General features: G+C 37.2%; 1 protein-coding gene across 1 annotated transcript; it reads right to left on the bottom strand.

Moving 5' to 3' along the window:
* Positions 1 to 366: 366 nt before the first annotated feature.
* Positions 367 to 12,428, bottom strand: LOC111335110 (proprotein convertase subtilisin/kexin type 4). Its single transcript, XM_022940964.2, has 13 exons — positions 12,162 to 12,428; positions 10,725 to 10,829; positions 9,975 to 10,058; positions 8,502 to 8,639; positions 8,056 to 8,120; positions 7,336 to 7,424; positions 6,607 to 6,785; positions 5,769 to 5,984; positions 5,244 to 5,344; positions 4,129 to 4,362; positions 3,342 to 3,634; positions 2,356 to 2,817; positions 367 to 1,648 (listed from the first exon to the last, which is right to left on the bottom strand). Exons 1-13 carry the CDS (start codon positions 12,321 to 12,323, stop codon positions 1,401 to 1,403), a joined length of 2,376 nt encoding a protein of 791 aa, XP_022796699.2. The 5' UTR covers positions 12,324 to 12,428; the 3' UTR covers positions 367 to 1,400.
* Positions 12,429 to 23,287: the final 10,859 nt, after the last annotated feature.

The following is a 23,287-nucleotide window of genomic DNA, read 5'->3' as shown; positions in this document are numbered from 1 at the left end:
ACATCGACTCAAAATGTTCCTCGAATCGTTGCTTTGAAAGTCGTAATTTGCATCCTCAAGTGACGGGCTGTGTACATGCCTTTAGCTGTGTCCTTTTTCCACTGGATGACTTTTTTTGTCCAATTCAAAGGGGATAATTTGTACACCAAAATCATGCTATGAAAAAATAAAGGTCACCGTGCTCGTTCAAACGCTAAAGACCATCCTACTCTTATCCTGGTCCATTGATTAAGAAAACCATACCGTGTTCTCGGAGTACGCGCGCTAATTCGTTTAATTACGTGATTTTTTTGCGCAGTACAGGATGCGCGGTAGAATACCAAGGAATCACCTTAATTAAACGCACTGGGTAAACTTCTACTCATAGGACATAAGAAAAGTAATGAATTTTATTTATTGTTATTCAATAAACAACCACTACGCTCACGTTTCACGTAAGCTTTCAATAAATTACACAAAGTTTTACAAGATGACCATATCAGATAAGAAAAAATATTTTAGACTTAAAAAAAAAACATATTTTGAGACTAGAGGCATATTAAATATCAAACTTACCCGGCAAATACGGAAATAACCTGGAAATAATTTTTTTTTCCTTGGGGGGGGGGGGGGGGGGGCCTCCGAAACAAGACGCTTCACACTGAAGATCATTCAGCGGGCAGTTCCGAAAATCTTGATCAGCAAGCACCCGAGCAAACTTTTGTGCTTTTTAAAAAATCAGTTAACTTTTTCAAGGTATGTCAGTTTGACATCTCACACAGTATTTTCCATCCATATTGACCTTTGTTCCCTATCAATCAATTCTTGTTTTTTTGGGTGGTAGAACAAGTGACTACCTTGGAAATTATCTAAACTTTGCAATACAATTGAAGAGAAATTTCAACGAGTCCAAAGATACCCAAATAACACTTGAAATTTACCTTACTTTTTTCAGGAAGAGCTTATCCGATATCTGCTACAACAAATGTCTAAAGGAAGAATCCAAAATTAATTTTCCAAAAATAATTCTTATCGAAGTATGTACATATATACCACTGTTAGAACGGTTTAAAACGTCGAATTTCACATGTGCCGATCTTAATGAAAATGAGCGAGGACAATAGTTTTTTCTCATTAGCATTAGATTGGGCACATGTGAAATTCCACGTTTAAAACGAAACTTACTTCCTGAACAAAACATGTTTACATTGATGAGGCTACATCACGTAATGTTTTGCTGGTTCGATATTGAATAACTGACCATACTGTAGATGGAAGCGACAGAAACAAAGTCAAAAAGGGTTTTTGAGTAAGGAAATTTAAGGAAATGTAAACGTATCGCATTCGCTTAAAGTTTACAAATATCAGTTTCACCTTACTCAAGTCAAACGGAGGTAGAATATTCCAACCAGCCTCTAGCCTCATACGGCGGATGCAATTTTTTCCTGAAACCTCGTAGAATTGGGATTCCTGTGACTCTGTTGATCATCCGGAAATACATGCATGCCATAATTATGGTTTCCTTCTCTCGTTACATCGTCTTTACAAGGTTGCTGTTCGACTCCTATAGGCTTTTTCCGCAAATAATACAAAAACAATGCAGCCAACACCACCGAAATGACGAAAAGGACAACGCCGACAACTATGAATGCAAGCGTCCGCCGTGGAACTTTGAATTAAAAACAAATGTTAAAAAAAAAATTAGGGCATAAACTTACGCCACTACAACATCGATTTAATCCTAGATGGCAACAAAATGCTTGTTACTTTAAGATATAATATAACTAGTTTGGAGAGTTTTCGTTTTATCTGATATTCAACACGGAAAGACCGGAAAGGAGAATTTCAGGATTGATGACTGGATTTGCGTCACTACATCAAAATCAGAAGTAAACAAAAGCCAATCACAACTTGATAACTCAAAATTTATCGCCCAAGAGTCGTGGTACCTGTAACCTCACAGTTCTCTCATCCAGATCAGACCATTTTAGCTCATGTTTCGTTTTTTACTGCAATGTTTGTGCATTTAGTTCTCTTCTTCCTTTGCTTTTAATCATTGCAGCAAGGCACTTTTAAGTCTCTCCACTAAGTAATTCAACGTGAGAACGCCTTCGGCACTGGCTTCTAACAAAGCTCCTAACTTCTAACAAAGCTCCTAACCAACTTTTTCTAACTTATCTAAAGTAACATGTGAATCATTGGTTTACTAACGATCCAAATTGCTACATGTACAACAAGAAACGCAAGTGGAGAAAATGATCTTCGCAGGTGCAGTGCAATCAGATTTAAGCAAATGCAGAAAACATTTCACGAACTGACGGGATTCAAACCTGTGCCTCGCAGATACTAGCTGGGGCAATGAACAGATTACCATACCTGGCTGGGGCGGTGGTTTCCTTGGTTTTTGTAGTTTTGTTGGTTTTAGTGGCTTTGTTGGTTTTTGTGGTTTTGTTGGTTTTTGTGGTTTTGTTGGTTTTTGTGGTTTTGTTGGTGTTTGTGGTTTTGTTGGTGTTTGTGGTTTTGTTGGTGTTTGTGGTTTTGTTGGTGTTTGTGGTTTTGTTGGTGTTTGTGGTTTTGTTGGTGTTTGTGGTTTTGTTGGTGTTTGTGGTTTTGTTGGTGTTTGTGGTTTTATTGGTGTTTGTGGTTTTGTTGGTTTTTGTGGTTTTATTGGCGCTGGTTGCGTTCGATTTGGCTTGCGAGAAGGTTCGGTTGGTTCAATGATATTGAAGTCTGACGTCGGTGTGGTGTGGTTCCTTAGAATGTTGTCGTCTTCTCGTAAAGGCTTAAGTGGGTCTGAGGAAGTCCCGTAGAGTATCAAAGACCAGTCGTAAAGCGTACCTATACAGCAGCAGAAAAAAGCCCAAAAGAAAATTATGAGAATGTCACAAAAAGAAACAACAATAGTTTGATTTGCTAGATCAATGAAAACTAAGTGGTACATCTTCTCCTGGCACATGACTGTACAGACCTTTATGAGCCTTTCCTTTGTCAAGATGTTACATCCCACATCCCAAATCGGACCACAGCGTGAGACAAACGATTACATTTCTCTTTAAAGTGCTATTTACTACGATGAATAACCACAGTCTATTTTACGATATAATGCCACATCTAGTTGATGATATTCTAATTTATAATATCTACTGATATCATAACCTGTCTGCTCAATCAGTATCGTATTACACATGCCTGTAGGAAATGGGGGGAAGGGGTGGATGCCCGCGAGGCATCAAATGACACAGTACATATTATAAACTACTTTAAAAACGTTTGGAAAGGGTTCATGCGACTTGGGAGGAACAGAAACAAAACCAACAACAACAATAATAACTAATAACTTCGGGACCAAAATCAATATTAACCTGAACTGGGAATTTTGGGGTCAAAGTCATCAACTTTTAGCTCCCATCTCCCTCTGGGATTCTCTCTCCAGTGAAACAGAGTTGCCATAATCCAGTCTGTTAAGTTTCTGTATCCTGTATAGTTGTCCATTCTTCGTTTTCGAGTTAGCGGAGATGCAGTGCCGCTTGGTGCTTTCAACTCAAGGGCCAAGTCACCACGGCGAGAAAAGTCAAGATTTATTTTGATCTGCACGTGCTCCAGGAATTTGATCGTGCAATTTTTCACTTCTATAAAAACTGCGCCCGGGATTTGTCTGCAAATGAAAATATTAAACAGGTTAGGTTTGTCGCTGCTGTATTTACCCTCACTAGAAAGGCTGCTATATTGGCGAGAAGGTTCATCGTAAGTTTTAAAGAATACGTTACAGAATTCTTGGGGAAGATATTTACGTCATTCTTAATTGCCTCCCAGCATTGTAAGGGAAAACGTCTTTAATACATTGAAAAAATACAATGATGGGATTAATATAGAATAGTTTTGGGATGCTTAAAGGGCGAAAGTGACCTGAATAGTATTTTAACTCATGAGATCAGCTGTAATATCTGCTTGTTGAAATAAAAGCATTAAACTTTCACAGAATAACTTGGTACACCAACATGGCAAAGGTTTGTTTCTGTAACCGTTCGAAGCAAGTAGAGTCATCCCATTTCGCGACACTGTCAAAATTAAAGTTCTTTGTCCGTTCGAAGGATACGTGTGATCTATCGAGTCCAAAAAATTCAAAAGGAAACTAATATTATAGCTTACTTATTCTTGTCGCTGCCTTCAATTTCACATTTCAGCTGTTCAGGCACTCTTGTCCATTTCTTTGCTAGGCTCACCATCTTACCAGCGTCCATGAGTCCAAAGCCATAAAACTTGCTGACATACAGACCTGCTTTGTTCCGCTGCCAATATCCTCGTTTAAGGGTCACCCCCCCTGGTGCTGGCCTTGCACTGTGAGCTACAATGTGTTGCATGTCGCGCCAGGTTAGTTGAGGACTAAGAGAAAATAGACCGAGCGATGAGGGAAATCTCAAAACATAACCAGAAAATCTAACAATAACGGTATAATTTGATGATAAAAAAAGTCCAGATATTTTTAGTCTCTTGGATTATTTTCGTTCACAAGGAACATGACGGTCAAAAAAGGCAAAGTAAAAGACACAGGCACACAAACAAATAAGGGTGATTTCAAGCATCATTAACGAGACTGGCACACAGATCCATCCCTACCCTCTATGTTGTTTTTTTGTCGTTGTTTCTTTTGAAAGGTTTATCCATGTGGCTTAGAGCATCTTATTCGAAATCTGAACGTCTCAAGTTCAAATCCTGTCCTCAGCCACTCAATTAGATTTCAGTGATTCTCTTTTACGCTCTATTCAACCGCAGCAGGTTGGCTGGGCGTTAAATTGCCAGAAATTGTCTGTTCTGGGCCATTTAAACTTAATCAATATTATAAGGAAAATAACAAAAACTCGTCAATTCTTATGGACAACCCTCTAACTTGACGGCTACAGAAGCTCAAATAGACATTCCCTAAGAGTGACCAGCATCTAATTTCTCCTTACAATATCACCCCTGAATCACAAAATAGGGTCACGAGAAGAATGTAAATGATCACCAATTTAAGAAGCTCTCTATTGTTAAACAAATCCTGTTTCTCAGCGCCTTAGGAAATGTCTACGGACAGTATGGAGAATATGTCTGCTAGAGTTGGGGCGTAAAGGGTGAACTCCACCACGAAATTGCAATGCTAAGGCAAGTGCAGGGACTGTACATGTTCCTTCTGACATAAAAAATTATAATTAAGTTGTGTCTCTCTTTGTGGCTCACTTCCCCCTCTATTCGTGAAGTTAAACAGGATGACGTTATAGTCTTACTTTGCCTGCAGGGTCAGTGCAATCAGCCCGGACGCCATGGCAGTAGCCGCTGACGTGGCTGCGAAATCATCGACACAGCCCTCCTTGTTATCCACTGTTATCTAGTACATGATACACAAAACAGATTCAAACAAACTAACCAAAACAACCACACAACTGAAAGGAAATTAAAACAAGGTTTTAAAAATTTGTAGCGATCAGTTTTTATGATTGCACTTGCTTTTCAGGAACGCTTCCCTTTCCCTAAAACTTCAAACAAAACGTCCAAAGATATCAAACACACCCTGAACAAAACAAGCGAAAGTGTCAAAGGGAAGGAAGAAAAGTTACTTGAGGTAACTTCTGGATGTCTTTTTTTCTTTGCTTGTTTGCTTGCTTGTTTAATTTTGTGCACTGGTCGACTAAAGAGCGTACAAGGGTCACTTTCAAACTTTTGTTTTGCATTGTCCTCCTTTCATTTGATGTTATGTTTTACTTCCCAGTATCCATTTTCGTTTCTAAAACGTCTTGTTTCACTTCACTTACAACTTTTCCAAGTCCCTTAAATGAATCCCTGCTGTACGTGGTGGCCATGACTCCGGGACATTCCTCTGCGTAGGTGGGATTAGTTCCATCTTTGTTTACACCATTGATAGCGATGGTGTAAATACTATTCACATAACCATTGTATGCACAGCTGTCTCCCGTAATGCCTCCATTTCCTGCTGCAAATGTGTAAATGGCGCCCAGGCCGCCACGACCCTAGATTTGAATTAAAAGTACGTAGCTTCGTCACACTTTCACACTACTGGTTATCACGGATCGTCACGGTTGTCGTATTTTCCTCCAACAGTGCGCGCATGACATCAAACAATGAAACTATTTCCCATCAAAAGTCTCTGAGCGGCACAACTGAAAAATCTATGAATTCAGAGGGTAAATGTGAGATACTACTCGCGAATGTTGACTGAGAATCACCGTCGCGGGTGAACAGAGCGTGGCTACCGGTCGGGTGACATTTCTAGCATTGTGGCATTTTGCAGTTAGTCGTTAAGTGATTATTTTCGTCTTCAAATACCTGCTTTACAAGTGAACAATGAGCAACAACCCAAGTTGACTAAAGAAAATGTGCGCTGAAATACATTAACATTTAAAAATAACACTGGTTATTCTTATGTTGATTCTTGTTTGGATGCAAGTAGTTATAATGAAAACTGACTGCTGAGAATTTCAACGTTGACAATGTTGACAAAGACACTAAAGGCGTTGATGGTTTAAGAAGATACAGAGATAACATTAGATAACTGATGACAGAACACCTTAGGGGATGAAAAGAATGAGATCATTATATGATAGAGTTCTGACTAATAATTTTATACAATACCTTTTTAATGCCGAGTTCAAAGGCTTTCCTAGTCAACGGGCCTGGCCCCTCTACTCGCCAGCCCATGTCCCCAGGCCCCCAGCTGTTTGAGTATATGTCAATACTTTCCAGTTTGTGCACCAAGGCCACAGATTCTGTTGCATCGGTAGACTTAATACCTTCGTCAAAGAGGCGAATGCCTAACACAAGACAATGCAATGATAAAAGGTCAGTGTGTCTGTAACAATAAAGATACCCTCATGGGGACTCAGAATTTTTTGCTTAATGCTCCTGACAAGATAAAGAAACATTTTTCTCACCATGTATATCAACTTGCTGAGCCCAAACTTTACATTTATCTCTTGCTTCTTCTATTTCAGGGGCACGTTTCCCATGATTAAAATTTGTGACAGCTTGTTAAGTTCTTTACTCTCTGCAGTTAACCCAGAATATTGTTGAAAGACAAGTTGATGAAAATGCTCCACTTCAAAGAACAATTACCATGAACACTGAGCAGAATGGACAAAACTCAGGGGTTTCCCTACACCGTTAGATAAAGACATTCTGGTAACAAGTGCTATGCTTAGAACTCAATTCTTGAGAAAAACACGCAGTTATAGGTTTCTAAAGGATGTAGTTTAACTAGCGTCAACAAGAGTACTGTTCATGCTCTTCCTTTGTAGTCAAAATCGTCATCAAGGCAATGCTTATTCAAAGAGGAACATGTTAACATACCAAACAAGCCATTACCTGCAATGTTTGCTTCATATGCCAAACCCCGCCCACATAAACCATTATTGGCTACTCCTGCAATGATACCTGCACACTTGTTGCCATGGCTACAAATTAACCAGATTACAACGATACCATAAGATTGGATTGTTGAAACTATTTTATGGAGATTTATGCACAAATGGATGAAAAATTTGCTCTTTACTAAAAAACATCATCAAACTATGCTGAAAGGAATAGCAACAATGAACATGAAGCATACATGTTTACAAATAAACCACAGAAAAAAATAGGAATCACAACACAAAGTTAACAAAAATTTCCACACATTTTGGAACAAACATGTAATGTGTGAATTAACTAATAGACAATTAACGTATAACTTAATAGTATAAATATTTTCACTGATATGTAATAATTAGAATGAGGGATGATTCAATTCCCCAGCTTATTTATCAGAGCTCCAGTTAAGTTTTCATGTTTAGGCATTACATGAAGGCACACCTGTTGGTTTTTAAACCTTGATAACCAAAATCATTAGAAATTCTCTAACATTTGTGGGGTTTGACAGGTTCTTTGCCTGGGACCTCTTTCTTCCACAAGGCATCATGTTAAAAACAGGTTTCTATGACCACTAAGTGTTTAAATTAAAAGTGGGTACATTGCATAATAGGGGGTAATGATCAGAAAATTTATAGCTAATAATGTGGACAAACAAACAAAGTAATTGTAACTTACCCTGATACTGGTGTTCCATATTGCATGTGTTCGTTAGCCACATAATCATAACTTAAAGTCCAGTTCTGATGAAACAGATTAAAGGAAATAAATGACACATAAACATGCAAATAGAAACACACAAATAAATATATAAAGAGAAATGGAGGAAAAGGTCATTTCTTCATGTATGTAGAGTTATGCACACATTGACCTAATTTCATGTAACCTTTACTTTATATCAAAAATGAAGAATTGAATAAAGAGAAAAAACAAAGCTGGACATTATGTTCCAGTGTTTACAAGTCAATTGAACTGGTTAGTTGTACGATATATGTGCACTTCATGTAAGTTTATTTCGATCATGCATTGTTTGTCTCTCAATTAAGAAATAGCCATGGTTATGAATGTTTCAAAACAAATTGGAGAAGATAGAGAGAAAAATAAGATGTTACAACAACAATTACATAGTTTTTACGCAGTTCAGGATGCGATCCATCTACTCCATCATCAACCACAGCCACCATAATTCCTTTTCCTGTATAGCCTTTGTCCCAAGTGGAAGTGATGTTGTATGTTGGCTCATTGGATCCTGCTGGTCTTCTCTAGAAAAGAAATGGCACAAGTGTGTAACCCCTAAAAGTGACCAGCTTCTGATTTCTCCTTACAATATCACCCCTGAGACACACATTAAGGTCATGAGAATAAAGAACATGATCCCTCACTAAAGAAGCTCTTGATTGAAAAACAAATTTTCCTTGTCAGCATCTTAGGAAATGTCTAGAGAACAGTATGGAGATATGCATAATGTTAGGGTGTAGAAGGTTACACTTTTTGGGTGGGGCATGTGATCCCCTATGCAATCTCAAAGGAACAATTTCTCATTTAAATTTGTGATCTTGAAAAACTTCACTTAAAATGTTCTTTATTGTTCTTCACCATCTTTAGAGATCCTTAGCAATCTTTGTATTCTTCTTGCTTTGTTACTGCACCTTCTGTGTTTTTCTGTTCTTACTAAGCTGACTTAAACAGTACTATTTTGTTTCCTTCATTTTGTTATTAGTTATCACATTGCAAAAATTGAATAAAAATACATTATTGCTCCCTTAAAATGACCAAAATATTCAACTCAGCAAAATTTTTCAATGGGACAGTAAGGAATTTAAACTTCTCCAAGCTTTTTGTTGCAAATTAATCTCAAAAGCCACACATCAAATTATGATACATAGCTAGTTGGCAAAATGATGGATTAGCAATGTAAATCAAGTTATTAAACCAGTGTAAGGTCAAGTTGGCTGGATATTGGCCGAGTTCACCTTGACTGAACAAGCTTGGTAAATAAAGGATTTATTATATAATTTACAAATTAAAATATTTTGCTTAATTAGGAAGCCCCAAAAGAAAGCCAAAGCAACTGTGTTTGTGGCAAAATAAATCCACAAGGGTCATGAATGTTTTCTTTGATTGACTGTCTTTTGCCATTTTTTGCTGCTCCATTGTTGACATTGTCCAAAAATTACAAACTTTGTACTGACACTCAGGTATAGCCAATCAGAACAAAGGATTTGCTTCAATACTGCCCAAGGGCACTAACAGCAATACAATGAATGAAATAAAATGCATGATTATCAATGTCACTGCCATCACATGTATCATTTACATCAATATAGTCATTATCATCATTATTACAACAACACTATCAAATAAATTTTGATCTATAGCACATCCCTTGGTACCAGTACTTTAAATTTGAAATGTGAAGATTATAAGACTAATTGGAGCTTTTTCACCTGGGATTTTAAGGATTTTAGATAACAAAATTTAAGCTTTGTATTTATTGGACATGACTCCTCAAGCAATCATTGCTGGCTTGTACAAAAAAAGTTTATTTTTATAAATTGGCTTACTTAAAAGTTGAATGGTCAGTAACAATTACTTACAATGTACCACTGCTCCTGAAATCTTGGGTCTGTTCTAGAGAATAACTGGTATTTTTTCAGCTTCTGATGCATGAACCATTCAACCTAAATATCAAAAAGGCAGTAAATGTGGTGAATTAGTGGCTGATGATTTCCACAATTAATGTGGAATTGTTAATATAAGTTAGAAGTTCCATTTTTCCTGAGAGAGGTAATGGCTACCTTATTGCAAGAAAAAATAATAAGTGCAGAGAAACCCTCCTTCCAGCTAAACTGTCTGCTTCATGCAGGTTTTAGCAAATTGTGCATTGTTCAAAAATCATCAAATGAAGTTACATGGATGTTCTTGACTAACAATGATATTTAGGTATTACCTCTCCTCTAATCAAGATTCAAAACAACCAAAGATCTTGTACCATGTGTTAGAAGTAAAGCAATAACATTTCTCTTTTATTAAACAGAAAAAGTGAAGCATCACATCACTTCAACTTAGTCTAGTTAGCCACTGTAGCAAGCACATAGTCTTCAAGGAATTGTCTTATCCACCTAGTATTCCATTCCTATATCACATTCTAAAAACAGTAAAACTGTAGCAAGCACATAGTCTTCAAGGAATTGTCCTATCCACCTAGTATTCCATTCCTATATATCACATTCTAAGAACAGTAAAACTAACTCTTTTCTGGAGTTAAATTCACCCACCTCTGTTCACTGGAAAACAAAGTTGTTATATATATAAATATATGTAAATAACTAATTAAAGTACCTCACCTTTGGCTCAAACTGTAAGTTTCTGTCAACCTCTAAATATGATTTGATCTTTTCAGACTGCTCCTTCAATTCAGGTTTCTTTAAAGTATGATATTCCTGGAAGAGCTGAGAATTGTTACACGTATGTTAGGGTTTTCAAATCTACTGTGAAAGCATACTACCAACCATTATTTTAAGAATTCAAGAGTGACCAGGTGACTCTTTTGGCATTGTTCAAAATGTCTTTTGTTAAAAGTTTGAATATTGCACACATTTGTAAATGTGAAATTGACCAGACATATCTGGTCCGACAATGTTCACTGACCAACAGTCATTGCAGCCCTGTATACAGTAATCTCAGAATAATAATAATAATAATAATAATAATAATAATAATAATAATAATAAGCTTTTTAGGATTAGTTAATGTACATATATTTTTTTACTCCATGGCTCACAGGTTACGGTTTTCGCCCTGTGCTGCCTGATTAGAATGTAGCATTCAGTTGATTTCTCTGCGACATAATAATAACCATTCAAGAGTTCAAATTTTCCACTAAGTTTTCCAATTTGTGGCTCTCTAAGTAGCCTTAAGGCTGCTGTGAAATACAACCTTTCTAAGACAAATCTTTAAACCAGGTTAAAATGTTCAATGCTTTTGAGATGCTTCCCAACATTCAACCACACTTTTGTCTTAAAAAGCAAAAAATGCTTACATTAACATTTAGACAAATGTGGGCATTTAGCTCTTCCAGACAAATTTCTTTGATTAGTTCTGAAAACCTCAGAGTTAACTACAATAACAGTAATTTTGTAAATTTTTAGCTTATTTTGGTTAACTTTTTAAATGAGATAATTCATTATGTTCCACTCAACCCTAACCTCTCTTGTCAAAAGTTTTCAACACAATATAGAGAAATATTCCTATGAACAATCACCATCGAAATAGAGGTGTTGCACAAGTATTTGATCAAAATGAATTCCCTCACATGACCTAATGAAAACAAGAGAAGTAAAACAAGCCACATTTTCCTTAAGTCCAGTCATGAAGCTTCAAAATGATACGTTACTTGTAGAGATTGGTATATAAACTCAGAGGGAAAAGTCAGTGATCACCATTGGAATCAAAACACGTAAAGAAGCAATTTTGGGTGCCTGAGTCACCCAATATGAGGAAAACACTATAGAGTCTTGCTCTTCTAAAGCGAGCTTCTAACATTTTCTGAAGATACTCGAGTACAGAGTGAGATGGCAAAACAAACTCGTCTGTAGTGTAGATCGGGATTTCAGGAAACGCCAAGTCAAGCTTGAAATTGGGCCGGGTCTCAGTTGGGACTATCTACAGAAAATCTCTTGTCCGACCATCTTTGCGATATCACTTTCACGAGAAATAGGAGACAGACAGATAAGACTTAAGCTTTCTTTCATTGCCTTTGGCCTGAGTCGGGCAGTACTTACATGTTTGTCATAAGAAAAACCATATTTCTGCGCTACTTTTTCGACCTCTCGCTGACCTCCTTGGATTTTCACGGCCCAGACATTGGTGTAAATCTCACTAGCAAAAGTACTGCTTACAAAAAAGAATATGGGAAACAGTAAAGAACTCGAGAATCTAGCCATTGCAATGCTAATTTGGTCGCCAAATTCTTGTAAACATCTGTAAAGGTGGTCACTTTTAAACTTCCCCTGGACAAGTTCGTGATTCCACGTGATGCACGGTGGGATGGTAACAAGGAAAAAGCTATGCATATTTACTCAACGCATCACGTACTTGCTTCATCGTAAGGGATATTAAGTTAATAAACATTGTAGCTCTTCCGGGAAAACTAGTCTTTTGTTTTTGACAGAGTCCACTGGTTACAGTGGGATCATTCTCGTCTATATACGGATCTCGAGATCGGAAGAATGATTCAAATTATTCGAGGGGGGAAACTGGAAACTTAGATGTTGTGTTCGCCTGTTCGTAGAAATCGCGATCACAACCTCACATCTACAGACAACAAACAAAGATGCGAAAGCACGTCAGTTAGACTGCGAAGCTAAAAGCAGAAATTGAGAAATGAACGGAACAGTTTCCCTAATGGTTAGCGCTGTGAGTTTCTCAATGAGATAGTTTTACCGAAAACCTCGTTGAATCGGGCTAACTGCAAAATATACGATCCTTGGACGACAGAATATAATATGTCCACGGTGCCGGCCCTTGTTATGCAGTGCATTGTATGAAGGTTTTGTTATCGTGGCTGGGTCCGTGGAATAAGATGGCATATTTTTTTAAAAATAATTTTGTTTTTCACGATCGATTAATACATTTCCCGCGTGATAAGTATAACTAATTTGCACTTCTCACTAGTTCATCCTCTTGTGCTGAAACGGAACTACTGAGCATGTGACAGTTGCTCAATTTTTACAAATCCGATTGTTTTCTTTCCTTCATCAATCACTTCTAAACACGAGCACAGTATGCCTGGCTTCAGTTAGTTCTTAAATATTCCAGTTAAAATAGAACAAAAAGGTAAAAAGAATGATTTGAAAATGACTCTTGAGACTGGTGGAAGAATTTGGTTATAAAAACCCAACAACGACTCTACAACAAAAACAATAGTTTAAGAGTCACAAAGAAGCGTGACCGAATGACGTGACAAGCGCCCAACAATTCAAAAGCACTGAAGTTGTTTGAGCTTGAGCTAAAGGAAAAAAAAAGCAAAGGATCCCTCGACAATTCAACCCCTGTTTCTTAGAAGTACCTCAACATTTAGCCGAAGGAGATTGTATGGCATCAATTTCCACGTAAGATTTTGTGCACAAGAACTTACATCTTACAAAAATGAGTGCCATGACAAGTTGATGCTGAATTACAGAGTTCAGTTTATTTGACTTTTAAAATGATTATGGTCAGATTGTTCAACAGACCTTATCCTCATGCTACAATAGTCTTTTTAAAAACTTCGTGCTATCGTGTGACAATAATAAGGCTTGTTTGTTTCTTCTTTCTCCCTACTTAGTAAGCAGTAAAACATCCCGCCACCAAGAGTAAAGTGCTGTTTTATTGTCTTAATGGAAACTTACCGCAATGCTATACGCGCAAGATACTCAGCTAATAAGATTTACGGCTTTAGATTGTAAGAGCTACGAATAATACACCCCACAGCCCAGACAATACATTAACAGTCGTTGTTGAAAGTGCGCCTATTTGTATCTGAGTTACATCTTATTGTGCATAAAGGGGATGTCCAAGGCATTACTTGTAGCTTTAGTTCTGGGTTCCATAGTATAAGATGAGACCTTTGAAAAGTTATTGCTGTCATAAGTACTGAGTTACATCAATTAGCAAGTCTCTCCGCTAACTCCTGTTGCGCTGAAACGGAACCAGACACTACACTGCTACAAATGTTGAGCTATTAAATGGCACCTGTTCTTCATTGAGCTAACAAGCCAACTGGGAGCAGGCCATCAAATTAATTCGACATAAACCCGTAGATGATAAATCAAACAACAAACATATGAAATACATATATATGAACTGCGGTTATGAAACGTATATGTGCACGATCCTTCGCAGTAAAGCACTATTTAAGCAATAGTGAAAATCAGACCTGAAAAAAATTTCGTCGTCACCGTTTTGCTTTATCAGTGCATGGATTTAATAAAATAGAATGGAATTATATTTAGCGACACTAGATTTAACGCTTGGTCAGTCCTCAGAAGAAGATTTTCTGTGAATGTGATTGCAATTCTGCAAGGTTTTTTTGTTGTCTCTTATTTTTTTGTTAATTTACAAGTTCCCTGAGCCAGTCATACAAGTTCTTCCTTTCCTCTCTCAGCTTCCACTAAACGAAGTACATGTTCGTCGAGAGACACAAAAGTTTAAGCTCGCCATTACAGAGAAGGGAACAAGATTTGATGAGAAAGTCGAGATCAACGAAGATGAGCAGATTGCTTATTTCAATGTTCCTCCTCATAATGGTTTGCCAGAGAATGGAGAAATTTTCGTCTACTGAATGGTAAGATAAACTATCTAATCTATCGAGGACACTCTGCAACTTTCACAAAATCTTAGAACTTAATTAACCTTGTAGAATGGACACATTTAAAAGTCATTATTGCATATCGCAGAACGTAAGCGTTCCTCGTTCCAAAAGTGATGGGGCTTGCTACCTAAAACCTTTAGACAAGAAGACTTGCCAAGACCAAAAGATCTGTATACTGGTCTCACACAGGTTTTACTAAAGTTAAGTTGCAAAAGTTTTTCTACGAGCTTCTAATTAGTGCGATTAAAACATCATAGGAGAGGCGTTGATGGAGAATATGAACTTAATAACAAACACGTGACCGTTTAAGTCCGATCAGGCCGGCTAACTTAATACGGACAGTTTTGATCCTTCAATTTCCAAGATTCAGCAAAATGCATCTATTGCTTTATTATCATTTGGCTAAGAAGTGGCTTTAATTAATCTTAACAGATTTTCAATCATTCTCCACAAGACTTCAAATCGTCCGGCACCAATTACAAGATCTCGACAGTTTCCAAAAAGTGGATCATTGCTGGAGAAGTGGAGAAGGTCTCCCTCAGAAAGGAGGCGCAGAATTCTGTGACCAGTACCCAGTCTACCGTCTGAAGGAATATTTACCAGACTCTTTTTCTATGGTGAGAGGTAAAAGATTGCAAAAATCGATATGAGTTCTTTGAATCAGCAAGTTTAAACCTGTTTCACACAAATTCTTGTTTATCAACTATCAATAAAAGACGTTTTAACCCATAGTGACATATGTACAAAGCTGAAATAAACTCCACTTATAATAATAATAATAATAATAATAATAATAAAATCTAACGAGGGAGCCCAGCTCTCGTCCTATTAGTATTTTGCCTATTCTTTCTAAAGTCTTTGAAAGACACATCTTAATTGCTGTAAACACCTACTTAACAGAAAATTCACTTTTATATCGCTTCCAATCAGGGTTCCGTAAAAACCACTCCACGGATACTGCTTTGTTGTCTCTTCTGGACCAAGTCCTTCTTGACCTTGATAAGAACAACGTCAGCGGCTAAGTTTTTGTGGACTATACCAAGGCATTCGACCTGATCAATCATGACATTCTCCTGGTAAAGTTAAGATCATATGGATTTCCAGATAATGTTGTAAAGCTATTTCAGAGCTATCTACTCAATCGCAAACAGTGTGTTACTGTAAATAACTCGACTTCGTCACAACTTATGCTAACCAATGGAGTTCCTCAAGGTAACATATTGTGACCTCTACTGTTTTTAATTTTCGTCAACGATCTTCCCGAAGCTGTTGGATCGGACTCAACTATTCATGCTTACGCGGATGACACCACATTTAAAGCCAGCCCTAATATCGATAACGCACCTTTGGAATTGGAACGACGTCTTCAAGAATACATGGATAAATTAAGTAAATGGTCTAGCGAAAATGGGATAGTCCTAAACGCCGTTAAAACCAAAGCATTACTTATCACGGAAAAGAGGCTACATTCATCATTAGCTAATGGCAATCACCTGCCAGTGACCCTTGATGGGGCCGAAATAGAACAAGTAGCTTCATATAAATTGCTTGGTGTAACACTCGATCAAGATCTTACATTTAGTGACCACATTTCTAGCCTAAGGGCCAAGCTTTCTCAACTTATTGGTTTATTGAAAAAGATAAAGATACCTTCTAATTAAGGAAAGACTCTTATACTACAACGCCTTTATTAAACCCGTCCTTATGTACAAGAGCATGGTTTGGAATATCTGTGACGCTAAAGAACTCCATTGTCTCCTAAGGTTACAGAAAAGGGCTGCTCGAGTAATTCTTGGAGTGGACTCTTATTCTAGCATATCAAACTTTTGGTTAGGATTTTGGCTGAAAAATAAGTTAAGCTTTTGCTCCTTATATGTCCTTATCTATTGTTTGAAGGAAAAGGTTTTTTTTGTTCGCAAGACAAAGGTTAGTAATCACCGGCGCGTAGCCAGCTCACTGAGCGCGAAATTTAAATTTCTTCGGTAGCGATTAGTGTTACAAACACAGCCTTTGTGGGGGAGGTTGTGGTAATGATCGTTGCAGCCTAGACACATCTAAAAGGGGTGGGGTGGGGAAGTTTGTGACAAAAAGAGCGAGGTCTGGACGATAGGTAAGCGAAAACTTACGCATAATAGCTTTAATAAAACGAGATAATTTGGATATATCAACAAAGTTGAAATGGTAAATTGGCCACCGTAATGATTACAAAAGCTGACGTTTCGAGCGTTAGCCCTTCGTCGGAGCGAATAGAGGAAATGTGGGTTGTGTGTGATTTTAAAGGCAGAAAATGGAGCTACGTTATTGGTATTTAACATACAGCCATCTTGTCTGGCATTTTTGTAGGGCGAGTGATACTAGAAAATTGGAACGTATTCAAGAAAGGGCACTTAGGGCAGTTTACTGTGATAAGGGGAGTAGTTATGATAAATTATTAGACATGGCTAACCTAAGTACACTGCAGAACAGAAGACTACAGGATATAGCCATTCTTATGTATAAGGTAAAGAACAATTTATCTCCTAATTACATATGTAGCCTTTTTCAAATTCCACAACTTAGGTACACACTGCGTAATAATGATTTTGGTATACCTAGATTTAATACTGTCACTTTTGGAAAACATTCGCTTAGATATATGGGACCCAAAATATGGGCAATTGTACCAAGAAATGTAAGAGAACTGACATCCATATCATCTTTTAAATGTAACATACGTAGAATAGACCTTGTTTCTAAATTGACTGATAGTAAATGTGAAAACTGCCTTTTATGTAAGACTTAGGTTAGATTTTAAATTGTACATATATATTGTTTTATTTTTAAATTTCTTAAATTTTTAGGTAGTATTTAGTGTCCCCAGTTAGTGGTTGTATAACTGCTATTTTAGATTTGACACATAAATAAAGGTTGTTGTTGTTGTTGTTGTTGGTGGGTGCATGGCAACGAGAAAAACATGAATAAATTAGTGGAATGAAAAGCGTTCATTGATCCCTGTGGGATTGAGACTGCCGGTTTGAAAGATGAGCTTTTGTTCAAGATTTTTACGGCTTTCCGTGCCACCTAAGTGCAAGGAAAGACCGCAGATTGCCATATGTTGCTTAGAATTATTAGGTAAATTAAAATGTCTAGCGACTGGTTTAGATGTGTCCTTGTCATTCCTTTCCACGTCTCGAAGGTGTTCTCGGAATCGGTCACCTAGTCTTCTGCCTGTTTCGCCGATGTATATCTTTTTGCAATAAGTGCAAGTTATGCAATAGATTACATTAGCGGAGGTGCACGTGAAGTGATCGGTGATCTTAATGGATCGTTTAGGTCCCGATATTTTATCAGTATTGTGAATGAAAGGACACGTTTTGCATCGTGCACGAGCGCATTTAAAAGTGCCTGGTTGCTCATTAGTCTGAAAAGAACTTCTGACCAAAAATGAATGGAATGCGGTCGGAATCTTCCTTATGCGACGTTTGTAGTGCTGAATGTCGATCAATAAGTTGAGCGCGGTGTTAACCCGCTTGAACGACGGAAACAGGGTAACCACGTTTATCGAAGAACTGGCACATTGACTCTGATTTGTGGTGAAAATCAGAGTCATTACTACATAAACGACGAAGTCTTAGAAACTGAGAAAAAGGAATGGAATTCTTAACGTGAGATGGATGAGAAGACGAATATAACAAGTAATTATGCGAGTCTGTAGGTTTGTAATACACACTAGTGCATAAACCGTTACCTTCAATTCACTCTCACGTCTCACCCTCACAACCACTAAGTTAAATCCATCATTCTTAAAAACTTCAAATTACTTCAAAACGATCCAGAGACAAGCACTATCTTCTCGCAGCCTCCGCTCATTTCATTCAAACGCGACAAAAACTTAGGCAATTTTTTGGTCAGAAGTTCTTTTCAGACTAATGAGCAACCAGGCACTTTTAAATGCGCTCGTGCACGATGCAAAACGTGTCCTTTCCTTCACAACACTGATAAAATATCGGGACCTAAACGATCCATTAAGATCACCGATCACTTCACGTGCACCTCCGCTAATGTAATCTATTGCATAACTTGCACTTATTGCAAAAAGATATACATCGGCGAAACAGGCAGAAGACTAGGTGACCGATTCCGAAAACACCTTCGAGACGTGGAAAGGAACGACAAGGACACATCTAAACCAGTCGCTAGACATTTTAATTTACCTAATCATTCTAAGCAACATATGGCAATCTGCGGTCTTTCCTTGCACTTAGATGGCACGGAAAGCCGTAAAAATCTTGAACAAAAGCTCATCTTTCAAACCGGCAGTCTCAATCCCACAGGGATCAATGAACGCTTTTCATTCCACTAATTTATTCATGTTTTTCTCGTTGCCATGCACCCACCAATAACGTAGCTCCATTTTCTGCCTTTAAAATCACACACAACCCACATTTCCTCTATTCGCTCCGACGAAGGGCTAACGCTCGAAACGTCAGCTTTTGTAATCATTACGGTGGCCAATTTACCATTTCAACTTTGTTGATATATCCAAATTATTTCGTTACTCCCACCGACGCAGCCCCAAACAGTTTCTTTCGAAACTATCAGCCTTTAATAAAACGACTCTGAAAGTTGATTGAAACTTTTCGAACACTCGTGAACCATTACAACTGCAGCTTCTTCCTGAATTCAAACTCTCCTAGGCTAACTACAACTTATACAAGTCATTTGATCTTTTTCGGGCCCATTCTCGTGCCCAAAGCCCATTTCGCTTCTCTTAGCCTGAGCCGGCTAACAGAAGCGAAAAGGGCTCTGGGCATGAGAATGTTTCTGGCCACGATACTACTCTTCCCAATGGACCGCTGAACCCAACGAATTTTTTTTACCGCTTTAAAAGTAATGTTGTGAAACACGTAGTACAATGAAATGCACTTGACTTTGACGAATTGAAATGATTGCATATATTTGTAAGTCGACTATTTATAAGACAAAACCCAATGGACAATAAATTAATGACATGCGGCTTAAAACGCTTTAAGCATGTAATTCGTTAAAGAGCAAGCGGCACACGTGTTTAATTTTTGAAATTCTCGTCAGTGATCATAAATTGATGGTTGATAATCCATAAAACAAAATTGCGTGGACTGTTCTACCCTCTGTTTATTTTATGTTGGTCGACGGTTTTCATAAAGAGGTTATTTCCAGGATCATTATTTTTTTGCCTGCCCTCTTTCAAAGCCTAAGATGCAATAGTTAATAACACTCTCATTTTAAAGACGCCCTTTAGCATTGTAAAGTGTAAGGCTAAATGCGAATTCTTTGATTTAGTGGTTTTCCTAATTTGTAGGTAGAAGTATTTTTTTTTAACTTGATGAGCACATTGTTTTTTCACGTTGTTGTCTGTCGCTTTGTGCGCGTTTCTTTTACATTCCTTGCGTCAGTGGTTGAAAAAAGAACGCACGCAGTTTTCTTTCCTTAAATATATTTCTCGTTTCGTCTTTTGAATTGTTGTAAACTTTAGTAAACTAGGCTGGTTGCCCTTTTTTTGGTGAAATCAAATTAAATAAATGTACAATGATTTTTAAGAGCCTTAAAGGCGATGTTCCGATTTACATCAGAGACTTGCTCAAGACTAACCGTTCTGTACACAATAGATCTACTAGACATGGCAATTTAAATTTAGTGTGTCCCAAATACCTAAGAAGTAACGATGGTGGCAAGGCTTTCAGTGTTGACGCAGTTAAGCTATGGAACAGCCTTCCCCATGATATCAAATATAAGCCTAGTGCAAAACTATTCAAAACAGCTGTGAAAAAGCATCTTATAAGCTCATATAAAAACCTGGACAACTTTGAAACAATATTAAGCAATTGTACATTATCTAATTTTAATTTTTTATAAATTAATTTTATCTTTCTATTTTTAATCTATCCTGCTATTTCTATTATAGAATTTTGTAATTATTTAGATATTTATTTATTTATCAGTTTTTTTGTATTGTTGTATAATCTAGTTAGAGGGCCACAGGTTTGTCAGCTATACAGCTGTTACGTTTCCCCCTCTATAAATAAAGTCCTTACTTACTTACTTCGTCGGAGCGAAGGGCTAACGCTCGAAACGTCAGCTTTTATGATCGTTTCGGTGGCCAATTTACCACTTCAACTTTGTTGATATATCCAAATTATATATATATACATAGCTGTTTTAAATTTCAGTGGTTACTTTTGAAAATGTATGTTGAGGAAATACGAAACGTCAAGTCATAATCAAAATGTGCAAGTTCAATACGTTTATCACTGCTGTTTGTGTCTTATTTTTTATAAAATTACTATAGCCCAAAAACAAAAGTATTTGTACTCTCCCTTCCCCCTGGATGGAATAATAATAATGATAATAATTTACATTTATATAGCGCAGACTTCTATATGAATATATTCAGTCGCGCTTCACAATATCGTAAGATACAATTATGGCAAAAGTAACTAGGATATGAGAACCTATTGGATCCTACGAGTCTATGCACTCAAAGAGATGCTAGTCCATCACATGGTTACTCCCCATTTTAAATTCGCCTCCACCCATTTACACGCCTGAAGGATGTCTAGGGCGCCATGACCTATAGGCTGCCACGCTTTTCCAACCGGAACAATTGCAGAAGATTAAACAAATGCAACATTTCCAATTAGTTCCGTCAATACTTCAATTGTAAAAACAAGTGAACAACTCGATTCAATTGTGCAACTCGATTTAATATATTTTGCTCTGTTGATTATAAAGAGTCTGCTATTCCTGTTTCATTCATTATTGTCTGCGGTTTGCTATTGAAATATGCTGTTTTCATCTGAACTTCACCGTCAGAATTATCCCTCAAAGTAATCTTTTCAAAAGTTATCTTTAATGCCTCTACGAATTTGAGACCTTTTATTTCACTCAATATATTCTCATTGTATTTACCAATTGCCAATCTCGTGCTCTACATTTGACTTAATGGATCTTTATCATTCTTTATGTTTATTTCATATGATTTTGTATATCCTTTTAAAGCTTTATATGTTTCACCAATTCTTGTTCTTGGTAGAGGGACAGGCTTCTTTGTTCTTGGTTTAGGCACTGGTTTATAATCATCTCGAACCTCTAGAGGTGGTTCAATAATGTTTTCCTCATAAGCTTGATCCATTTGTTTAACATTAATGAACGATGGAGCGAATTTGATTTTCCTGTTTAATGTTTTGGGTTGATATTTTCACAGTAGAGGTGTTTTGTCAGATTCTGTGATTCCGTTTTATTCATGTTATATTATATGTAGATATATCTTTTCCATGTTTTCCATATGTGATTTTTCTTTAAGTGTTTTTCTTACCTAAATTTGAAAAAGAAGTTTGGGCAAGTTTGAACAAGTTCTCTTAAAGTTTGTAAAAACATGCAGAGTAGAGGATCAAGTCAACTGGCCATTTTTTGTTTTAATTTTCAATAGTAGGCGCGAGCATGTGAGCCATTCTCGGTACCGCCTGGCCTTGAAACTGTGTTAAAAAAAAACCCCTACGGGGGAAATAACTTTCCCGACGTTGATGCACTTTGTTCGAGCAAAGCCTTCGACATGTTCGAGCTGGTAAAACTGCTTGTTTTGTTACACTGGTAAAAAGCGGCTATCTGAAGTATTAATGATCAAAGACCCAACAAGATAATTAAGCTCGTATAACACTTGGAACTGTGTAAAAAAAAAAAAAACCTTTGGAGAAAGATAAATAGTTGTACGATTAACAAATCATCGCAAAATGGTATAGTCTGAACAGTTTGATCCAAGTTTGATTTTTTAGTACTTACCAGGAACTCCAGGGTTATGTGCAGAGTTGATGCAATCCACTAATTCTGCCAGACATTTCAAGTATGCCCATTGCTCAGTTAAAATTTGCGGCTTCACTACTGGAGCCTACATACTTCCTTTAGGAAAGACGATACTCTAAGGAGTATCACAAATAGGATGCTTTTGGCTGTAATGCTTTTCTAACGCCCTTCTTGTTGTCATACGTTTCGCACAAAATTGGCAATTCGTAATTCGTTGAATAAACACTGAATTGATCATGTTAAGTTCATTATAATTTCCAGTTTTGTGTGCAAATGAGAACCACAGGAGAAAAATTACCATATAGTCATCACTTAAGATAAATAAACGAAGCTCCTTCCTGTTTCCTTAGTTTTTAAATACTCAAGTTAAAAAGTATGGACATCACTGTTTAAACCTCCAGCTAAGTCCTCTCAAAACCAAACCAGCTTACCTAATTTTTCTGGACATATAAATCTATTGATCTCTGTGGTATACCAGTTCCGTTACTCAAAATTCTGAAGACTTCCATTGCTCCAGTTGAATCATGCCTCTTTCCTCTGCGGCATTTTTTCCGAAAAGTAATTCCAGTTTTTTAAGAAAGGCTCTATATTCGTAATTCCCTTTCTTTTGTTTAGAATTAGTTCAATAACGTGACTCGACCTTTTTCAGTCTTCCCTTGTCAGGCAAATATCTCCTGTACACTCGTATTTTACAAATCAGCCACTAAATAGAAATTTGAGTGCAAACTCAGTTCAAAC

This window comes from Stylophora pistillata, chromosome 2 (genome assembly GCF_964205215.1).
Source record: "Stylophora pistillata chromosome 2, jaStyPist1.2, whole genome shotgun sequence".
In the NCBI taxonomy this organism is placed as follows: domain Eukaryota; kingdom Metazoa; phylum Cnidaria; class Anthozoa; order Scleractinia; family Pocilloporidae; genus Stylophora; species Stylophora pistillata.
The sequence above is the reverse complement of the archived record's forward strand: the minus strand, read 5'-3'. Positions and strand labels throughout refer to the sequence as shown.

Bases quoted from the DNA above. Each gene is read 5' to 3' on its own strand.
- LOC111335110 (XM_022940964.2), bottom strand. From the start codon at position 12,323: ATGGCTAGATTCTCGAGTTCTTTACTGTTTCCCATATTCTTTTTTGTA. The intron at 8,121-8,501 runs GTAATTGTTGTT...CTGTTTCATCAG, and splicing joins CTGAACTGCGTAAAAACTAT to AACTGGACTTTAAGTTATGA. The intron at 7,425-8,055 runs GTAAGTTACAAT...GTTAATTTGTAG, and splicing joins TATGGAACACCAGTATCAGG to CCATGGCAACAAGTGTGCAG.